The following is a 16355-nucleotide window of genomic DNA, read 5'->3' as shown; positions in this document are numbered from 1 at the left end:
TGAGTTCGATTTCAATCAAGACCCAATGTTTATATATTTTTTTCTGTGCTTTTGAAATGTAGTGAATGACTCGTAGAAATCATATTTTTATCATACCTCAAAACACGTGTTTTTGCTTAAGATCCCCATTGTTTCTCTCGCTCTCTCTCAAAGAAGATAAGTTACAAGCCAATTATTGTTTCATAAGGTTTAAACTCACCCGAGCTATCATTTAAATACAGAAGTTGTTAGCAAGGCAACGTGCCGTAAATTCGGATGAAATTAATCAGTAGGATGAAATTGATCATCGTTTTTATTTCTTACAATTAGTGCATCAAAATGGATGCAACCTGTTGTAAATTAACGTCATTTGTCTTAAATATTGTCGAATTGTGTGTAGTGAAGTTTTCTGTGTCAAAAAATGTTTATTTCTATGTAAATAACGTAAAATTTCAGAATCATGTTTGATGTGGTGTTAATAGACATCTATAAACTTCTAGTTCTTAACAAGGATGTGGATATGATATCAGCCTGAATGTTTGTGAAGATGCTTCAAAATCAATTTGCTCGTTTTGAAATAATTGAATTTCTGTTCCAAATAGATTGTCTTTTTAAAAGAATTTAGCAAGCATATTCGGATTCAGGAGGTTCAAATTAAGTAGGTATGTAGAGTTGATTTCAAAACTAACAATAATCACATTGACAAGTGTGATCACCCCGAAATGGGATCTCCCGATTTTTTATTTGAGGAATGATTTTTAGCACTAACATCACATTTATTAGAAAATTTAGGTATCGTTTTGATTCATATTACGGACAGCTTCAAATTCCGGACACTCTACTTTGTATGGGAAACATTTCACACGAAATGTTTCGATTTTTGCAGTTCAAAAGTTTTCATTTTCAAGGCTTAATTTAGTAAGCATTTTCCATAGATAAGTATGAATATGTATAATGCCCATCTGCCTTAAACATCTCTTTAGTGGTTTGACGATTTCAATTTTCTTTTCATGATTTTCATTAGTTGTCCGGAATTCGAATCGAAGTGTCCGGAATCTCATATTCAAAAGTAAGGAAGCGTCCGGAATAAGAATCATGAAAAGTCAACACATTTTTATTTATTCAAAATTATTCATGTTACGGAATCACAATCTCCACTAGCCATTCGAAGGTTTTGTGTTTTAGAGACTCGATGACGCAAAGGAATCATACAGAATGATTTATTTTATATGCTTTGTGATGTACTGTACGTCCCTGAGGCCTTAGGTGTCCGTAATGGATCAATGCACGAGTTCATTATTTGACGTTTGAGCGGTGCCGTGTTATTTACGTGACCATGGCAATGGGTGAATTCGGCACCGCTCAAACGTCAATTGAGTGAACTCGTGCATTGATCCATATGAATCAAAACGGTACATGAGCCAATGAGGTTCAGCGTCGTACTTGATTTGCTGCATTTAGATGTACGGTATTGATAACATTTTAGAAAGCAAAAGTGAAAAACCGTGAAAAATGATCAATTTCACCCGAAATGACGGTACTCTGCAGGATTATATTTTCGTTTCTGTAGCCAATTTTCGCAAGTTCTGTTTTGTGTCAAAGTGTGACATACAATCAGTTGGTCATACTAGTTGATATTCACCCTCATTCTCGTCGAATTCAACTTTCGATCAAATCCTATGGACCGATGCACAAGTTCATTAATTTGACGTTTGAGCGGTGCCGAATTCACTAGTTTCCATGGTCACATAAATAACACGGCACCGCTAAAACGTCAAAAAGTGAACCCGTGCATAGATCCATTGGTTCGAATCCATGGCCCACTTAATTTTGCTGGCGTAAACGGGAATGCAAAACAGTTTTCGATCGAAAGAACATTCGCACGTAAACAAGAATAGAGGTAGTTATGTTAAGAATTTTGGCATTTACCAGCAATGGTTTAGCAGGTTGGAGGATATTGAAAAGATTGATTTCTTTTTTTTTTAATTTATGCGAACCCTCTAAGCCAAATCTTAATAGAAAATCAAAAAAAAAAAATGAGTTGAAAAAGTTTAATAGTTATGAACATTTGCAATAACTTGGTAGATTTCTGGTATAAACGAAAACAGAATGATTAAAGGTTTTTGAAATATGCAGAGTACATATAACACATATAACACGGCATAACAAAATTTATTCATAATCGTTTATTTTATCAACTGTGCGTCTACAGAATCAATCATCCGATTCTTGTTATGTATTCTGACGTGCCGCGTCAACAGACCCGAAGTGCTAAACGACTGCCCACACTCCTGGCATCCGTACGGTTCCTCCTCTCGTGTATGACTCCGCATGTGTATCCGTAGTGCTGTATCATTTGTTAACAATTTTTCACAGTATTCGCACTGAACTTTTGCCATTTTCGGCATATGGACTCGACCATGCCTCTTCAGATTACGCTCAACACGGAATCTACGCAAACAGATGTGGCACTGGTAGGGGAAATGATCCATTGATGTGGCAGTTGAATCTGTCCAATCTTCGACTGTCGAAAGTTCGGACATATTGTTCTCATTTACTACTGCTGACATGTTCTCGATTTCAGGAATGGTGTCACTTTGAAGATCACTTTCCTCCTTCACCATGTATTCAAAGGTATAGACCTCCCGACCATCTTTGAAATCCTCATCATCATCGATTGAAGGTTGTTCCGTCGTTTGGGGAAACATTTCCCGGAATGAACGATCGTTGATGAAGCACATCTCTCGAAATGACTCGTAGTTTTTCAGAATTGTCTCACACTCAAGGCATAGCGCTGCCGGTGCGTTAGATACGTACAGTATCTGAAAATAACTTTTCTAAATGTGATAAATCTAGAAGCGATAATTTATCTCTTGAAACCTTTATCGTGGTAAGACTCTCGATCCAATCGTCCAGAGCGATGTTCTCGCTGGGGAAAATGGATCGATAGTGGTCCCGTTCTTGAAGACATAGCCGGCAAATCGTTTCCGATGAGATTTCTTTCTTTATTTCGGACATTATTGAAGGTAGGTACAATCTACGCTGATTATCAAAATTATGAAGAGTTCAAACTTTGCATTGATGTTTTGCGAAGCAATCAAAACAAAACAAACAGCATTCCTTACAATAGGCCTATTCACATGACGTCTCAAATCAGCTGATCGGGAAGAACTTTGACAGTTCTTTTATGAAAATGACAGACCCGTGTTAGCACCGGTCCTCCACCGATGTAAACAAATGCATAGACGGATCTGTCACATGAAAAGGCCTATGTCATATCATTTACAACTGACATTTCCCCCTCTCAAGACTGGAACATATTTTTTTAATTTTCTTTTCTGTTCAAAGCAAGCAACAGGACGAGAAGAACTGTTGCCGACATTCAGCACACCGAAACGAAATTATGATTTGAGAAATCATATCGTCGTACAATTGCGAACATTATTATCGTTTCAAGTTTTTGTTGATTCATTGATTGGAGAGCTTGTTTCATATTATCTGCTTTACAACTTTGTGTTGAAGAAATCTACACAACTTATTTTTTGATATTTTTGTTATTTGGTTATAATGTTTAGAACACGATTGATCTCGCAATTTCAATACTTTTTTTATTATTGAATTATAAAGTATTGCTAATGTCTTTGCAGTGTAGGCAATGTTTTTTACGATCTCAATTAGATTTTTTGCCAGATTCAAATACATAGACGTAGCGGTAAACGTTCAACTATTCGCACAGGTCGTGGATTAAATCCCATTGGTTCATTTATTTTTGTGTTTGAAATGTTTGTCTCTTTTATCATATATAATTGAAATGTCCATCTCATCAATTGTATGGTAATCTTGAATCGCGTACTATAACTATAAAACAACTAAATTTCAACATGGAAACTACTGGAGCAATAGATTTTCCTGGAAAAGTCCTTAAACGAAATCATTCAAAAACTCAAGAAAACACTTTTGTGGATTGTCTTGTCAGAACTCCTGTAGGAAACTTTGAAAAATCTCTTAAAGTAACAACTGGAGAAATTGGTGGAAGATTTATAGGAAATATCTCTGGCTGAAATCTTGAGATAGTTCCTAGGGAAATTTTCAAAATAGTCCCTGTGGTAAGTATTAGCGTTAGAATGCTTAAGGATGTCCTGGAATTGCTGAAGGAATTTCTGGACGGCTTGCCAGGAGAACTAACGGAGCAATTTTTAAACAAATTTCTGGAGGGATCTCAGAAAGTATCGCTGAAGTAGTCTCTGGAGAAATCACTACAATAATTCTTGAAGTACTTTAGGATATATTAGATACCTTTCGTTGAAAATAGAGTCTTGCATTAAAATATAGTGAATACGTTTCTTAAAAGAGATTCGCTGAGCAGTGTCTGTCCAATCTGACTTTGAAAGCGAAAGCAACGAGAATGAGAGTGGGTACAACACACGCATCATTCAGTGTCACTCATTGCTGATGTCTTTTCAATATTTAGATTCACCTGGAGGCATTGACATTGAGAATTGAGTTTAAAAAATGCAAATGAGTTTTATATTTTAACGGCAATATGCCTCCAGATAATGAACCATGATTGCCTTCTGAAGAAAAAGTTCAACTTTTGCAATTTGCGGACATTTTTTTGGGGTATATTAATAAAAATGATTTTTTTTTTGATGGGCGAAATTTAATTTGCTGCCACCGAATGTCAGTAGCTGGATAAGAATCAGTGGATAATGCACCCTTCATTGGACTCGTGTATGTATTGTCAAAGCTACATTTACACCAAGAAGCAATCAACGATGACGGATCCTACTGAGGGTCGGCGTTGTTGACTGTATATTGAAATAAAGATTTGACTCGGAAAATATGCGACACTTTGTTTTGGGTGTAACTTTTTATCGCGTGGGTAAAATATAGTGAAATTTTGGATTAGTTTAGAGAGTTACAGGGTGGCCACCAAATTTCCATTTTGAAATTCCCGTTTTTTTCCGGTTTTTCCGGTATAACTTTCAAAATTTTCTCGGTTCCTAATTCAGGGGCCCAAACGCAAAAAATGACCCTTTGGTCGGTTTTTAAAATGAATATACTAAAAAATCATTTAGCTATTGTACATTTCATCCAACATCAGATATAACAGCAAATAATGCAAACATATTGTTTTTTAAGGCTGGAACTACGTTTGCCTAAACCATCAAAAACGCTTGGTCCAGTCTTATTAAACACCGATCAATTGTGCTAATAGGAGGATGCTATTCTTGGCACTTTTGATTCACTTCGCCAGGGTTTTGTTTTAATGCTACTAAACCCATATTTATCAACATCTCGGGACCAACAGCTCTACTAACTTCTTACAACATCTACTGCCGGGTTTTAAAAAACCATGGTCCCACGCCGGATCTCGCTTCTTACCATTACGCTAAGCCAGTTGTGGGCTTCGTAGCCATGCGGTAGCGGCGTCAGTCGTTCAAGCGTATTGCGCCACGAGGCGTGGGTGCGATTCCCGCTCCAGTCGGTGGAAGCTTTTCGTCAAACGAAAAATTCATCACTGGGCTACTGGGTGTTCCGTGTCGTCCGTTGCCTAATGTTTGTGATTGTTCAGACTGTGCAGCCTTTGACTGAAGACGGTGTAAATTGTCTTTAAATGCGGGAATACATTCAAAACCGATTAAGCTTTGAAGAAAAACTAGGAGAAATTGTGTAAGAAAGATGGACAAAGCCTCGCCCAAGATCTCATGAGTAGTGTTAGGGGAAATGTACGAGCATTAAGCTTGGGGAAGGAAATTCAATAAATAAATTATGCGAAAACATAGCTAATATACAGCTAGTTATTTAATCCCTGAAAATTTGAGAAGAATCCGATAAAAATGATTTTTTGGTGTTCATTTTTGTGTGTCTCATTATTTCCTATTCCAATCTTCATGTAGACACTGTCCCTGAGTGCCAAAGCTCGCAAAATGTTTGGCCGACAAACCTTAAGGAAGGGGACGGACCTGGTATAGTGGTTAGAACACACGCCTCTCACGCCGAGGACCTGTGATCGAATCCCATCCCCGAGATAGTCACTAAAAATTTCAGTGACGACTTCCTTCGGAAGGGAAGTAAGGCCGTTGGTCCCGAGATGAACCAGGGCTAAAAATCTCGTTAATAAAGATAGAAAAAAAAAACCTTAAGGAACTCATCCTGTAAATCTGACATTTCCGGTATTTTTTTCAGAGCAGACTGAATTCTTCCAGGTTTACACTAAGTTCCCGGATGAACTTGCCGGCAATATTACGAAAGATATTCCTAATGCAATACCTAAGGAAACTTTTGGAGTACGCCTGTTCTAAAGAAAAGCTACCAGAAATTCGTTCAAAAATCGTATTATGAGTTCATTTGGGAGATTGTTTTAGAAATATATCGGGGAATCTCATCAGACATTCCTGTTCGAGTTTTACCAGCTATTCTGCAAGGATCCTCTACTTTATAAATTTTGTTGTCGTTTTCGGCGATGTCGTTTTTAGTGACAATCGTGTTTTGTCTGCTCATATTGATTGCAGAACTCATGGGAAACATGGATCTTCGGTAGCGCCATCCATAATCCTGAGGATTGTTTGATAAAAAAGCTTGTTCTGAAATGTTGAAAAATTTATACATGAACTAAACCCAATGTTTGTAAAATCCTTATTTTTTTATTAGGATGGAGCAATTCATGGAGAAATTCTTGGAGGAACTAAATAAAGAAGAGTTCTTAATTGATTCCCTGGAATAAAATTTGAAGGATTTTTTAAAGCAAATTCTTGAAAGAAATTTTGGATGAATTCTTGAAAGAATCCGTACAAAAATGGTTGGAAGGTTGAGATTTCCTAGAAAAAATCCTCAACGATTGCCGTTAATAACTGTGTGGTGAACCTTAGTGGATTTTCCTGAAAGAACTCTTAAAGGAATCTTTAGAAGATCTGCTGGAGCCCTTACTGGAGAAAATGGTGGAAAAATTAATAAGAAATATCTGGAGAAATCTCTCCAGGAAAAATTTCAGAGTGCTCTCTGTAGAATGTATTGTAGGTTGTTACGCTGGATTTTCTGGGACGAATTCTGAAAAAAAATCTCAAAGAATGCATTGAAAAACCACTGGAGATATTTCTGGAAGGATTGGAGAAGATTCTCTACAATAATTTCTAATGGGGTGCCAGGAGGCGTGTCCTAAAATATTACAAAATAAATGTCTTGTAAAATCACTAGACTAATGTCTAAAGCTTTTCCTCGAGGAATCTGAAAAATCTGTTAAATAATTACGTTAGAGTCACTGAAGGTTTCTGTGAGATTCTTCAGGATTTACTACAAAGCAAAAAAGTTACTTTAGAGACCGTAAATTTAAAATAGATACTCTTATAGACATGCTTCCACCTTTCAATCATCTCAATTTTCGCCAACATAATGCCCTCATACAAATGTCCGATGCTGTTTTAAGTTGCGTCGTGAATGGTAGCTATCCTCTCTAGGTATTTGACCAACGATTCTACAGAAAATTCTTAAATGAATCGGTCAAAAATTTCAAGAATTGACGCAATGATTGTTCTACAAGTTGTGCCAGGAATTTTGTACAACAATTTCATCAAGACCTGTACAAGCAATAACTTTCCGGAATGTGCCGTAAAGTCTCTTCAAAAAATTTAAGAATGCGTTGCAGAAAGAAGGTCCGGCATTCCAGTACTTGAAATCAGTGTTTCCAAATCTATCGGATGCGGAGACAAAAGAAGATGTTTTCGTGGATCCTCAAATTAAGAAACTGCGTCCAATACTGTAGGAACAGTAGGAAGGTATAAGTAAACATTCAAAATATAACATTTACTACAGCTTTTGTCAATTACTATTTCTCATGCCATGCAGGTGCGAAAATGGCTATGAAGATTCATTTTCTACTCTTGCACCTGGATTTTTTCCCGAAGAATCATGGTGATGAAAGTGGCGAATACGGAGAATGTTTTCACCAGCAGATGAAAACCATAGAATGGTTTTTTTTTTTGGTATGAAACAATGATGGATGATTTTTGATGGCTTCTTTATCACGAAACAAAAAGTGAGCATCATGGACGTAGTTTTTAATTCAATAAAAACTGTTCAAAATCCAAATACTAGTTGCAATTCATAAACTAGAAATTATGTAAACTTAACTACAAATTTCACATTGTTAAACTCAAGTGTAGCTTTCTTAAACGATTCTGTTTTTTGCATGATTTACTGTTCAGTTTTAACCGCTTCTAACGCAAAATGCGTTTTTAAATATAAAACGCTAGAAAATAATTGCACACGGTACTCATACAAGAATGGCCATGACTTCTACCATTTATATCCGATTTTAACCTTCCATGAATCATTTTCTCAAATTTTCAATATAGTGAATGTCGAATGGTAAAGTTCCACATTTGTTTTATTTTGTAAACTAGTGTATTTAGCATAATTTTGAGAATTTTAATGAAAAATATCGAACGGAATTCCTGATGATTTTTTTGCAGGAATGATCTCAGGAATTACTGGAATAATTGCAGTAGTATTTGCTGGAATGAAAACCTAAAATAAATTTTAAAGGATCCAAGGAATTTTACCCGATAAATTTGTTAAGAAATATTTGGAAGAACTGTAGGAATAATCCCTGGATGAGATGCTTTGGGAATTCCTAGATAAATTTCTGGAGGAACTTAAATAATAGAGGAACTTAGGTCGAATTTATTTAGCGATTCCTGGAATAAAATATAAATAAATTTTCTGCTAAAATGCCTGGAATATTTTTTGAAGCATTTCTTTGGAGAAACCTTAGATGAGTTTTTGAATCCATATGGAAGTGGCTGGAAGGAAAAGGTTTGAGCATGTGAATGAGCATTCGTAGTTGCTACTCCGTGATGGACCGGAAAAATCAAAGATGTACAGAGATGGGAAGGAATGTTAGTTAGACAGCCGTTGTTACTAGAGACCGAGTATACCTTTGCATTTCCACAGTTGTCTTGAAAAGGGTATTAAGTTAGTGGGATAAGGTAGAGATCTAGGAGTAACCAGTGTTTGGTGATGCGATCCATGATATAATCACAAATGGCTGAAAAAAAGGAAATTTCCTAGAAAAAATCATAAAAGATTGTCTTTTTTAAAATTTGTAATTGAACGTTGTGGGAATTTTTGGAAGATCTGCTAGAGTAACTAATGGAAAAATCATTGGAAGAATTAATGATAACATGGAAAATAGTGATCTCTGTGAAACTTACTTGGGATGGTTACACTGGATTTCACGGAACAAATTTTGAAGAAATTCCTTTAGGTATCCATTGAATCCAATCTGTGGAAGAATTGGAAGAGAACCTTTGGAGGAATTTCTGGAGGGATGCCAGGAGTACCCGAAAGTATTTCAATATAAATCTTGTAATGAATCACTACACGAATGCCTGAAACTTTCCCTCGAAGAATCTAAGAACCTGTATAATAATTTCGTTAGAGTCTCGCTAATCTGAAAGTTTCCTGGAGGGTTAAGTCTGTTATAAGTTGAGTTTTGGAAGCATTAGGAGAAATCTTCTATCTTGGCAAGTATGAAGAAAAAGTATCCAAATTTTTTTGTAATCTACTTTAGATGACACGCGTCTTTTGGCGGAGAGGACTGTGGCATCCGCAAACAAAGATATTTGACAACCCTGAGGTAGCCCAGGTATAATATTGGCTCTAAAATGCTGCCTTGAGGAACACCAGCTCTTACAGGAAGTTTTTCAAACCTGGAGCTCTGATAATTAACCTGAAGTGTACGATTTGACAGACAACTTTGGATTATTCTAACAATGTATGTTGAATTTCAACAGTTGAAAAATTGAAGTTTTTTAATTTTACAATCAAGCCTTTATGCCAAACACTGTCGAATGCTTTTGATGTCTAGAAGAGCAAGACCAGTAGAATAGACTTCATTTTTGTTGGAACTAATCAAATTTGTTACACATAAAAGTTAATGAGTGATCGAATGTCCATGTCGGAGTCCAACCTGTTCATTGGCAAAACTTGAAAATTCGTTGATGTAGACCATCATTCTGTGCAAGATGACCTTTTCAAAAAGTTTACTGATAGAGGAGAGCAAGTTGATTGGACCGATAGCTGGAAGCTTTTTTGTTTAGTTTTAAAATTGGCTGGAAGGAATTTTTGACTAGTTTTAAAATTGATACATCTTTGGCATATTTCCATGTGTCAGGAATACATGCCAATTGCAAACATTAGTTAAATACATAAACTAAGAATGATAAGCTACTCTCTTGATGTTTCTTGATGAGAATGTAGAAAATCGCCAGGGGCTTTCGACTATTTTAATATAAGCTCTCAAATCAGTCTCCCGGGAATTTTCAAAAACTTTCTTGACTGAGAATGCTTTCGAAATTTTAAATAACTTGATTATCAGTTGGACTAGTGAGTCCTAAATTAAAATAGTTAATCCTAATTAAAATAGCAAGTTTTCGAGCATTTTCGCAATTAGTTAGTAATAATTTGTTTTCCTCTTTCAAGGCCGGAATTGGCTTCTGAGTTTTTTTTTTTCAAAATTTTTGATAATCAAACGTTGGACGAGTTTGGATTCAAGTTTCAGTAATAACTTCTATATGTATGTCATCAGCTGTTAGAAAATTAAACAGCACGTCCTTTAGCTGCGTCGTTAATGGTAGCTTTCCCCCTGGTGTTTGAGCAACGATTTCGCAGAAAATTCTTAAATGATCAGGTCAACAATTTCGATAATTCTTTTAGAAATTCTGCCAGAAAATTATCAAGGATTTTTTAGCTACATAAATTTTTAAAAGTGTTACGAATTTCGAAGTCCTTAAACTATCTTCATATAACGGTTAAGTATTTTGAATTATCGACGCTTTTGAATACTTTGGCCATTAGGCAACAATCTTTTGAGCAAAAAATCCATCATTGACTGTTTCTGATCCTGAACGAGGTTGGCAGTGCGCTATCCCATACTAAAGGATCAAAATCCCGCTGAGATTTCCTATTCGTCATCAAACGTCAACATCCCACCGCAAAATCGCTAGTGTTTGAAGGGGATTTTAACCTCCAAATTGCCAAATAACCTCCAAATCATCACCTCCAAGTTAGTTCTAATACACTCTGTTATATGAAATATGGTGGCGCGTCGATCGTCGCAAGTTTATCGTTAAACAGTCAATAGCAAAACAGCTATCCATCCATAGCAAACTACACCTCAAACCACCTGCCGACAAACGATTCTCTTTTTGCCATCCCGTTCTCAATTCTATTTCGTTCTCCAGCAGACTCAAGCGACCAATGTGTTGGTATGGTGGATGTCGTTATCAATTAACCTTCTGGCTCGCTCTCCTAGTTCGGTGCAGTTCAGTAATAATGCGACCATTCAAGAGCGAGTGAGTAGAATTTGGAACAATCCAAGCTTCGTATACCTATTTATATTGCATCATTATCATTTCAGTTTTTAGATAGATAGCGCGAAATATATTACCGCAATGAAGCCAAAGAAGTTCAATCTGAACCATCACGATTTGGAAACCATCGTCAAACGGTATTACCAAAATCCAAAACTCCACTTCCGGATCCAATCGTCGGAAGTGTCGCACTTCAGCACCAATCGAGTGGGATACCTCGGAGATCATTTCTTCCTCAAGCTGAAAGTGATCCTCGAAGACGAAGAAAACCGCGAAGATGTGATGAATTTGTTCTTCAAAGTTCTGCCGACGGCCATCCCCGCGCTTACCAGCTATCTGGAAGCCAGCGGAACGTCCCGAAAGGAGACGCGCCTCTACGGTGACCTGTTCGCTCGGATGGCCCAATTCACACGATTTGCTCCGAAGGCGTATCTGACGAAAGATGATCGATTGTTGGTGTTGGAAAATTTGGCACTCGAAGGTTATCGATCCGTAGCCGGCGCTGATATGGGAATTTTCGATAAGGCACATCTGGAGCAAGCGTTGAAGGCACTGGCCAGATTTCACTGCGCTTCGCGGATGCTGGAAACGAAAACGGGACGCACTTTACCGGAGTTATGCCCGGGGGCATTGGATGAGAACTGCTGGGTCCTGAAAGATAACAACCCTCGAGTGGAAGAGTTGGAAAATGCCATTCAAGTTTTGTGTGAGCTGGTAAAAGTCGTTGAAAAGGGTAACCCAAAACTTCCCGAAATTCTTAATAAATTGCCCCAATTCATTCTGCAAATCTACGACCTGGTGAAGCCTTCCGATAAATACCGAAACGTATCCAGTCACGGCGATCTGTGGGGAAGCAATCTGCTGTTCAAATATTCCAAAGCGTCAATCCCTGAGGATTGTTTGATCGTAGACTTTCAATTCGCACGCTACGCACCGCCAGCTTACGATGTGAACATGCTGATAACACTTACGACCACTGGCGAATTTCGAAAGCTGCACTACAACCAGTTGATTGACTTTTATTACGGAACCGTGAAGCAGATCTTCATCGCCAGCTGTCTGTCACCGGAGGAAATTTTCCCGGAGCGACCGTTTCGGGAATCCTGCGAGCGCTATAAGGTTTCCGGGGTTATCGACAATTTCCTCATGAATCACGTCACGCTGTTGCCCAGAAACTGCGTGGATCGGATCTTTTCATCGCCAGAAGAGTATAACAATTTTAGCGGAGAGGACAAAATTCGCATGTGTCTCGGAGTTTTGGATACTGATTCCAAATATAGGAGTAGGATTACAGGGATCATTAGGGATCTTATTGAAATGCTGTGATTTCAAATTCTAGTAACAAATGATTTGTTGATCAATAGATCTTATTGTGCAGAAAAGTTCTACCCATTCCTAGAAACATTCCGTGATAGATATAAGAAATTTTGATATTGTAAAATCAATAAAGGTACAACTAGTGAGAGAAGTACCCCTTTTAGTCTTTTATGTTTCTAGTATAAACGTTAGGTCGTTTGGCATAAAGTCTATCAGTATAATGGTCATTTGGCATAACAATCGTTTGGGATAATGAGTATAAAAACCATAGATTTCTCCAGGTGACATTCGTTTATATGTTTCTTTTGAAACCTACTGACGACATACTTGTTGTGGTATTATTTGGTACAAAACAAAATGATGCTTTGTTCAACAATCCCATGTTCTTGAATGAACTCATTGATTACCGACAGTGGAGAAAATATTGCAAAAATGTTTACCCCTTCTTTCACACATAAATTATTATTTTGAGTTGCACTGTCGGAATAATATTACGGGTTAGTTTGTGATAATATTGAATGTTCTTTTGAAATATTGTGTAACAACAAGTATAATTATTACAATCATTAAATTAAATTTAAATAAATTTTACTTTCTTTTGAACATTGACTGTTCTTTGGAGCCATATTGTTCCGATAATTATTGGTTTTGAAGCTTATATTGAACTTCCTATTGAAATAATGGTGAAAAACGAATACATTAATCTGCCCAAGGTATCAGTTATATTCTTAAGTTGTAATTGTTTTTGGCGTCCAATCTTCTATTGTTTTATTCATTATTTTGCCTTCTTTTAAACATAAACTGTTCTGTAGAGTTAGAGTTAGTTATTTTAATGTTAGTGTTTTGCAAAGCCTTTTATTATTTTGCTGTTGGATTCATTATTTTAAGCCTTGCTGTTAGAATAATCATTGCTTTAAATACTGCTGATGTTTCACCACTCATTATTTTTTTTACAAACACTGGATCCTGTTTCGAGATATGCACGAAAAATGATTATTCCAATTACAAATTTTCCTTTCCTTCAAAAGTATTAACGCTTCCACAATTAAAATTTAAATCGGATAGTTCGACAACAATATGCTGTGTGAAGATTTTTTGGCATTAAGACTTTGAACATTTTAAACAAGAACATCTGCTTTCATATGATTTTTTTATATTGCTGCATTAATAGGTCTTTGGAACAAAGTTTCCATTATTTTCCATATAAATTTTCCCTTCATTTAGCGTCAGGTGTTATGTATGTACTTTTAACAAGTTATGCTTTTTAAGGACATATAGGAAGAAATCCCTGTCATGGCAGTGAAAATGGCTTCCTCACATATACAAACACATTTCTGGAAGTCCACATTATTTCTCAAAATATTTCACTTACCTACACTCCCAAATTGCTAACGAGACATCAGAACATTATTGCCTCACGATTTCCGTAGTTTTAACACTAGTAGCTGGTGGAAATTTCATGAACCGTGCTAATTTCCAACGCGGACGTTTAACTTTGGTACAATTGTTTACACTTATCCGCCAGCGAACGAAGAACACTTTTCGCCGAATTTTACCACTTTCACTAAACGTAGAACTTTCAACACAGTTTACTTTCACTACTTGTTAATTGAAGAACAATTGGATTTCTGATGAAAACAACTTAAAATTTCACCAAACCGTGCTAAAAACAATCACTTGATCACAGCATTTCGCTTTTTTTTATTTTTCTAATTTTACGCCGGCTGCTCGCTTGCAGGGCTGTCAGATACGTTGATGGTTACGTACGACATCAAGCAATCTTATTTAGTCGAAGGGGAAAAGACTCAAATTGAGGTAGCGATTACTGGCAACAACATCTTATCAATAATAATTTCACTATCACCAACAAATAGGAGAATATTTTTTGTGTACCACTACTTTTATACAGTTATTAGTGGATTCAAAGGAGTTTCACCTTAATCAACACTGAAAACCTGTTCGTGAATATTACAGTAAAAATGTGATGTAACAACAAAAATGTTTATAGTGTATTTATAATAAATCAAAATCATAATTTTAGGTTTTTTATTTTTTTTTTTTTTTTGTATGGTATTCAGTTGGAGCTGTCTGACAGCTTAACTTGTCAAGGCTGAACCCTCGGTCTGGCTTTTGCCAAGTTTCCCCTCTACCAGGACCAATACTCAGACGGACTAGGCAATGGCGCCCACATGAACACTGTTCTTTTATTTGTATTGTGACGTGGTAGTTTTTGAAAAGTACACATATTCCCTTGCTTCTGAGAAAGGGAAACATTGTGAAAATCAGCAGCTCCATCAGAATTTGTTTGAAATAGTAGTGTAGTAGTGTCATTACTAATACTGTCTAGTCGAAATGGTTTTGAATAATTTGTCATTCAAGTGCTATTCTAATTACTCCTGTCTTTTACGTAAGATTAGAGTCTTAAATGTCAATTGTCGTCAAGTCTTAACAAAATTAGGCTGTTTAGTAAAAGTTCTAGTTAATTTCATGTTTTGTTGTCAAAAGTATTTATTGGTCATTACGTTCATATATCCTTAAAGAAAAAAAGTCGCTTTTCTTGTCTGTTCAACAATTTTTCGAAACTAGCAAGTGTACCCTAATGATTGATCTCAGCGTCTTACTTTCCATAGTCATTTTTATAGTGAATATTGAGGAGTAAAGTTACCTTAGGCTTCTATTACAGTCTCCTACAAGATTCACTTTTCGGTGGCAAATGCAATGCTTCATAACGCCTACTTTCTACTTGTAAATTTTGCGAAAATGAACCTAGAATTAGATTATTTATACCGCTGTTACAAAAGAGGTATTTCTTATTATGGCAATGTAAAAACCATATTAAAATAAGATTGTCGCCACTCATTTCTACTCAGTGAATCTACTAGTCATTTTCCTAAGAGTTCCTAAGTATTCCCTACGTCGTATATATTAACGATGTATCTAGCTAGCTAATAGTAAGAGTGGCTACGGATCATTCTGTTTAGCAAAAGGCAAACTGAACGTCACCAATAGTATTAATGTCCACTTCGAATAGATTAATTATTTGAAATGGGCATCAATTCTATCAATGACGCAGAATGTCCGTTGGATCACATCCGAGATATTATTGCGTCTATGTCATATGAATTATGACGCTTTAAGCAAAAAATGCCAAAATGTGATACCACCACTACAGGTTTTGGTTTCCATCTTATGGGCTAATGGGCAAGGTCGCATAACCAAGGGGAGGGCAAGTGTCTATATGAACCTTTGAGAGTTTCTGTTGTATTAACCAAGCCGCGATGGACAAATAATGTTGAGTTGAAAAAATAACCGTTGCTAATCAGAAATTATTATTGCTAGATGAGTTGAAAAGTGTATTTGAATATTGTTTAGAAGAAACGAATTAAGCTTATCTGAAAATAAAATTGAAATCCAGAAATACTAAAAATGATAATCTCATTGTTTTCTTACCTTAAACTTATTTCATATTCTCTCTTGGGTGTTGGATTGTTAGATGCGGTTTATATTGATTAGTTGTGTAGTGGTTTAGTTCTCATCCTCTCCTTCGTATGATATTTCTTCTTCGCTGAATCCATAAAAGACCGAGGGTGTCAACGAACTATCATCACTGTCCCAATCTGATCCGCTGTCTTCTCCGTACTCCGACTCCACCAGTGCATCGTAGAGCTTTTTCGTCTGTTCTTTGAT

The 16355-nt window shown here is 36.4% G+C and overlaps 2 protein-coding genes across 3 annotated transcripts; one reads left to right on the top strand and one right to left on the bottom strand.

The window, feature by feature from the left end:
- Positions 1-2092: 2092 nt before the first annotated feature.
- On the bottom strand, positions 2093-3108 carry LOC5568171 (zinc finger protein 26). Its single transcript, XM_001652057.2, has 2 exons — positions 2860-3108; positions 2093-2801 (listed from the first exon to the last, which is right to left on the bottom strand). The coding sequence occupies exons 1-2, from the start codon at positions 2995-2997 to the stop codon at positions 2166-2168; spliced, it is 774 nt and encodes a 257-aa protein (XP_001652107.2). The 5' UTR covers positions 2998-3108; the 3' UTR covers positions 2093-2165.
- An 8015-nt stretch (positions 3109-11123) lies between these two features.
- LOC5568169 lies at positions 11124-12822 on the top strand. Of its 2 annotated transcripts, none has more exons than XM_021848202.1 (2): positions 11124-11333; positions 11406-12822. In XM_021848202.1, exons 1-2 carry the CDS (start codon positions 11256-11258, stop codon positions 12675-12677), a joined length of 1350 nt encoding a protein of 449 aa, XP_021703894.1. In that variant the 5' UTR covers positions 11124-11255; the 3' UTR covers positions 12678-12822. The 2 variants fall into 2 exon arrangements, with proteins under 2 accessions (XP_021703894.1, XP_021703895.1); XM_021848203.1 differs by having other exon boundaries at positions 11125-11333; positions 11399-12822.
- Positions 12823-16355: the final 3533 nt, after the last annotated feature.

Source organism: Aedes aegypti, chromosome 2 (assembly GCF_002204515.2).
Source record: "Aedes aegypti strain LVP_AGWG chromosome 2, AaegL5.0 Primary Assembly, whole genome shotgun sequence".
Taxonomy (NCBI): Eukaryota; Metazoa; Arthropoda; class Insecta; order Diptera; family Culicidae; genus Aedes; species Aedes aegypti.
Note: the sequence above shows the minus strand (reverse complement) of the source record. Positions and strands in the feature narration are given on the sequence as shown.